At 40.1% G+C, this 5728-nt stretch overlaps 1 protein-coding gene across 6 annotated transcripts in view; it reads left to right on the top strand.

Annotated features, from left to right (window-relative positions):
• The first annotated feature begins 1094 nt into the window (after nt 1-1094).
• LOC147009607 (uncharacterized) overlaps nt 1095-5728 on the top strand; it is a 100942-nt gene continuing 96308 nt past the window's right edge. The window contains exon 1 of one of the 6 annotated variants that reach the window (XM_085862427.1): nt 1095-1420. In XM_085862427.1, coding sequence (XP_085718553.1) covers nt 1300-1420 — 121 coding nt within the window. In that variant the 5' untranslated portion in view covers nt 1095-1299. Of the gene's footprint in view, nt 1510-5728 lie in introns of all 6 variants that reach the window. The other 5 variants (XM_085862425.1, XM_085862430.1, XM_085862431.1 and 2 more) reach the window with 5 other exon arrangements.

The following is a 5728-nucleotide window of genomic DNA, read 5'->3' as shown; positions in this document are numbered from 1 at the left end:
GGCTTTGTGAACCCGGAATGCTGCCTCGATGCTCTGACCCTCATCCATTTGTGACAGTTTTAGTGCTCTTGGCAGGCAACAGATCTTGTCGAATGCTACAAGATGCTCAGCTATGGTCCTGTATCCTGCCCCATCTGTGCCACATGCTGAATTATATGGACATGTCAGAATCTCATCTGTGTCTTCCTGACACAGAACACATTTGTTCCAGTCTGTGGTCGGGCACTGTTTACCTGATGAGCTCGGCTCACCAGGGTCCACTACCTTGTATAGTTTGGCCATTGTCCCTATGCACTATGCTACTTAAGAACAGTATCTACTAGTTATAATATGAGAACAGTATGTACTAGTTATACCACCACCACTCTACCATAAGCTGAAATCTCCAGGAAAATATGCTGGCTGCCACCACGGTCACAGTCCAGGTCAACTGAAAGCATACAGATATACAGTACATGCAGATTAGGCGTTGTTACTAGGTGTACACAAGCACACAAAAGCTGTACTAACAACATATATTATCATTGTGACGTTATTATGATGTTCTGTGTGAATATGTAGCAAAATATGCGAATACACATAAACATAATTACGAGGTCAGCACACAACTCATGGGCTGATTCTGAAATTCTGAAAATGTGCATAACTCCACTAATATTTGATGGTTTTACTATTATTCAATTCCCCGAATGCTGGATATATGTAGTTTGGTAGTTGCGAACATGTTATAAATAGTACCACTGCATTCCTCATCCTTGAAAATGTACGATTAGCCACCAGAATCAATATCCCAGCTGGTCGAGAACCTGAGAAACTGGTAAAATGACAACTGGTGGCCGCCATTTTGGAAATGGCCGCCATTTTGGTCACAGGAGAATTCTGCGATGGCCCTATAGCTAAATATCTTCCTCAGGGCATGATCTAACAGTGTGCTAAAGTTCATGCTTGTATCATCAAAGGCACAATTACCCCAAATATTTCACTTATCTGTTTGTTGGACTATCATATCAGTTTCATCAAAGGTTAAAACGATGTCTTTCCCAAATTTAGAGATTCCTGGTTTTATTTGGACAGGTGTTTGATTCATTAACTTCATATTATCTCCTTTTTTACCCTCTTAATGGCCTCTTTACATTTTAAATCTGTCTGTATTTTCACTCCGACGACAGAAAGACAACACAGAGGAAACCACAAGAAAATCCTCATCGAAGCACGTGCTGCGTGTGCCGAATCTGCCCGCGCGAAACCGCTCCCACGGTCGATCACACGCGGTTCAGAGTGTTGAGCACGTTCTCCACGATGAAGGGAGACGTGACCAACAACGATGACAAACCGATCAGGGGAAACACCGTCGTTCCGGGAGATGCTGCGGACCTCGGACCCAGCGTTGGTGAACATGAGGGTGAGGACTCGGTACCCGGTACGTGCCGTGTCCGCTCCACTGTGAAGTTCCGGTTCCCGTGCGCGGTCCGTGCTGTGTGTGCTCCATCGCAGGAACCAACAGCTCAGGTAGAGAGAGAAACCGCGCGTCGGTGTGAAGGAAACTCAATTCTGAAGGAAGAAATTAAACGAAACAGAAATGTTCTTGATCATTTTGACCGATCAAGGGGTCATGTATTTATTACGTACGCACGGTTTGTGTGTGATGGAGAAAAGGGAGGGAACGAACGTACACAATGAAGGCTGAGCCGGAACTGTTTATTGCGTGGTTACAACACGTGGTCATCAGCGTGTCCCAACAACAAAACAACAACAACAACAACAACAACAACAACAACAACAACAACAACAACAACAACAACAACAACAACAACAACAACAACTAGAATATCTGAAGAACACGATACTTCACCCAGTGTCAGTTTATCCAGGAAGGCCTTGCTGTTCGCTGGAGTTACGTTCGTGAAAATCCCCGTGAACCCTTAAACCCGCAAACCAAGAGGGTATATAATGGGGAAAATAGGGTTAGGGACTTCAACTAAAATGAAACAAAACAAAAAAACTCCAAACTGAACCAAGGTGTTAGGGTTAGGGACTTCAACTTAAAAAAAAACAAAACAAAAAAACTCCAAACTGAACCAAGCTGTTGGGGTTCGGGACTTCAACTTAAAAAAAAAAATCTCCAAACTGAACCAGCTGTTGGGGTTAGGGACTTCAACTTAAAAAAAAAAAAGAAAACTCCAAACTGAACCAAGCTGTTGGGGTTATGGACTTCAACTTAAAAAAAAACAAAAAAAAAAAACTCCAAACTGAACCAGCTGTTGGGGTTAGGGACTTCAACTTAAAAAAAAAAAAACAACTCCAAACTGAACCAAGCTGTTAGGGTTAGGGACTTCAACTTTAAAAAAAAACCTCCAAACTGAACCAGCTGTTAGGGTTAGACACTTCAACTTAAAAAAAAAATCTCCAAACTGAACCAGCTGTTGGGGTTAGGGACTTCAACTTAAAAAAAAAAAAAAGAAAACTCCAAACTGAACCAAGCTGTTGGGGTTATGGACTTCAACTTAAAAAAAAACAAAAAAAAAAAACTCCAAACTGAACCAAGCTGTTGGGGTTCGGGACTTCAACTTAAAAAAAAAATCTCCAAACTGAACCAGCTGTTGGGGTTAGGGACTTCAACTTAAAAAAAAAAAACAACTCCAAACTGAACCAAGCTGTTAGGGTTAGGGACTTCAACTTTAAAAAAAAACCTCCAAACTGAACCAGCTGTTAGGGTTAGACACTTCAACTTAAAAAAAAAATCTCCAAACTGAACCAGCTGTTGGGGTTAGGGACTTCAACTTAAAAAAAACAAAACAAAAAAACTCCAAACTGAACCAAGTTGTTAGGGTTAGGGACTTCAACTTAAAATCCCTCCAAGCTGAACCAAGCTGTTGGGGTTATGGACTTCAACTTAAAAAAACCAAAAAAAAAACCTCCAAACTGAACCAAGCTGTTGGGGTTCGGGACTTCAACTTAAAAAAAAAACCTCCAAACTGAACCAGCTGTTGGGGTTAGGGACCTCAACTTAAAAAAAAAACAAAACAAAACAAAAAAACTCCAAACTGAACCAAGCTGTTGGGGTTAGGGACTTCAACTTAAAAAAAAACAAAACAAAAAAACTTCAAACTGAACCAAGTTGTTAGGGTTAGGGACTTCAACTTAAAAAAAAAACTCCAAACTGAACCAAGCTGTGAGGATTAGGCATTTCAACTTAAAAAACAAACCAATGTCACCCGCAGGGTGACCCGTATCTTGCCAAAAGGTGACCACGTGTGACTTCTTTAAGGTCACACTGGGGTGAACAGAGCTGCTATCCACCAGAAGCGACTCCTTGAGGAATATCTGCCTACGAGAGATTCCGATGAGAATCGTTCTACAGAGTAACCATGAAAAATATGCTTTTGCCTCATAATGTCACCAAATGACGTCATAATGTCTCAATCTTGACATATCTAGAAAGCACTCATCGAGGTGTTCAATTTGAGGTACTACACGATATGGTTCCTAAAACTTGAAAATTTGATCTTGGGGTCAAATATGTTTGACCTGAGGTGCTAACCATGAAGGTCAAGGCCAATCGCCACCAAAAATTAATCAGCTGAGCACCAGACCATGAACTATATTCCCATGAAGTTTGAAGATGATCCGATCAAAATTACTCAAAAAATAAGGGTTTCGTCGACTCCCCTGATTTGCGACAAAGTGACCTTGACCTTTGACCTTGACCTTCAAAATTTTATGCCCTGAAAGGGACCTCCTATAGGCCTCTGATATGCGAAGTTACAAAAATTTCCAATGATTACTGTGCTCTGCAGAGTGATTTATACGTGATTACAGACCAAAAAATAAAAAAACAGATGAAGGTCAAGGCCAATCGCCACCAAAAATTAATCAGCTGAGCGCCAGACCATGAACTATATTCCCATGAAGTTTGAACACGATCCGATCAAAATTACTCAAAAAATAAGGGTTTCGTCGACTCCCCTGATTTGCGCCAAAGTGACCTTGACCTTTGACCTTGACCTTCAAAATTTTGTGCACTGAAAGGGACCTCTATAGGCCTCTGATATGCGAAGTTACAAAAATTTCCGATGATAACTGTGCTCTGCAGAATTTTTTATACGTGATTACAGACAAACAAACAAACAAAAAAAAACATACAAGCTGACTAACATATCTTGCAAAAACTTCGTTTTAGTAAGATAAAAAACCTCCAAACTGAACCAGCTGTTGGGGTTAGGGACTTCAACTTAAAAAAAAAACAAACTCCAAACTGAACCAAGCTGTTGAGGTTAGGGACTTCAACTTAAAAAAAAAACAAAAAAACTCCAAACTGAACCAAGTTGTTAGGGTTAGGGCCTTCAACTTAAAACAAAAAACAAAAACTCCAAACCAAACCAAGCTGTTGAGGTTAGGGTCTTCAACTTAAAAAAACAAACAAAAAAAAACTCCATAATGAACCAAGCTGTTAGGGTTAGGGACTTCAACTTAAAAAATAAAAATAAAAACTCCAAACTGAACCAAGCTGTTAGGGTTAGGCACTTCAACTTAAAACAAAAAAAAACCTCCAAACTGAACCAATCTGTTAGGGTTAGGGACTTCAACTTAAAAAAAAAAAAAAAACTCCAAACTGAACCAAGCTGTTAGGGTTAGGCACTTCAACTTAAAAAAAAAACCTCCAAGTTGTTAGGGTTAGGGACTTCAACTTAAAACAAAAAACAAAAACTCCAAACTGAACCAAGCTGTTAGGGTTAGGCACTTCAACTTAAAAAAAAAAAACCTCCAAGCTGTTGGGGTTAGGGACTTCAACTTAAAAAAGACAAAGCAAAAAAACTCCAAACTGAACCAAGTTGTTAGGGTTAGGGACTTTAATTTAAAATATACCCATCTGAGATGGGGAATCCCCCGCCATTGAAAAGTAATTGAAATCAGATAAGCGGTTTTCCATTTATTACAAAAAACATTTTTTCAAGATGGCCGCCCCAGTCGGCCATCTTGGATCCGGCCACGCCCAAAATCAATAGGGTTCTTCCTTTTCAGGTGGTACATGTGTGACCCAAATTTCAAATCGATATGGCGAACAGTTTATGAGTTATCACACTCGCAGCTATAAATGTTGACAGCCGGACGGACAGACGGACGGACGACCCGGGTGACAACAATATCCCCCTTCCGCCACACAGCGGGGGATAAAAAACCCCAAAAAAACCCCCTCCAAACCGAACCAAGCTGTTGGGGTTATTGACTTCAACTTTAAAAAACAAACAAACAAACAAATAAACTCCAAACTCAACCAAGCTGTTAGGGTTAGGGACTTCAACTTTAAAAATAAACAAAAAAGAAAAACTCCAAACTGAATCCAAAGTTAATATAATAATGAATTTTTTTGTGCAATTTCTTTTTTATGAATAAAAGTTATTAAGAACATAAAGTAAAGTACATATTATTATTATTGTTTCAAATGCATCCCGTGGCAGACGGTTGCATCATGCTGGGAGCACGCTGTGCTGCTGATGCAATGCCACCTATTACCAGTAATCAGGCACTCATTTTGCCAACCTCGGAAGGATGACAGGCTGAGTCAACCCCACCTGGTGTTACTTGATGGAGTACAAGGGTTCAAACCCAAGACCCGAAGATGTTAAGCCAGCCACTTTAACCATTAAGCCCACACCAGGCTTGTTTTTCCTTTTTGAAAAACATAGAATAAAGTTTATTTTCTTGAGGTATTTAGATCATGAAACTT

The sequence above is a fragment of the Eptatretus burgeri genome, chromosome 17 (assembly GCF_056783735.1).
Source record: "Eptatretus burgeri isolate ZD-2024b chromosome 17, Ebu_testis_v1, whole genome shotgun sequence".
Taxonomy (NCBI): Eukaryota; Metazoa; Chordata; class Myxini; order Myxiniformes; family Myxinidae; genus Eptatretus; species Eptatretus burgeri.
This window is presented reverse-complemented; position numbering and strand designations above follow the sequence as displayed.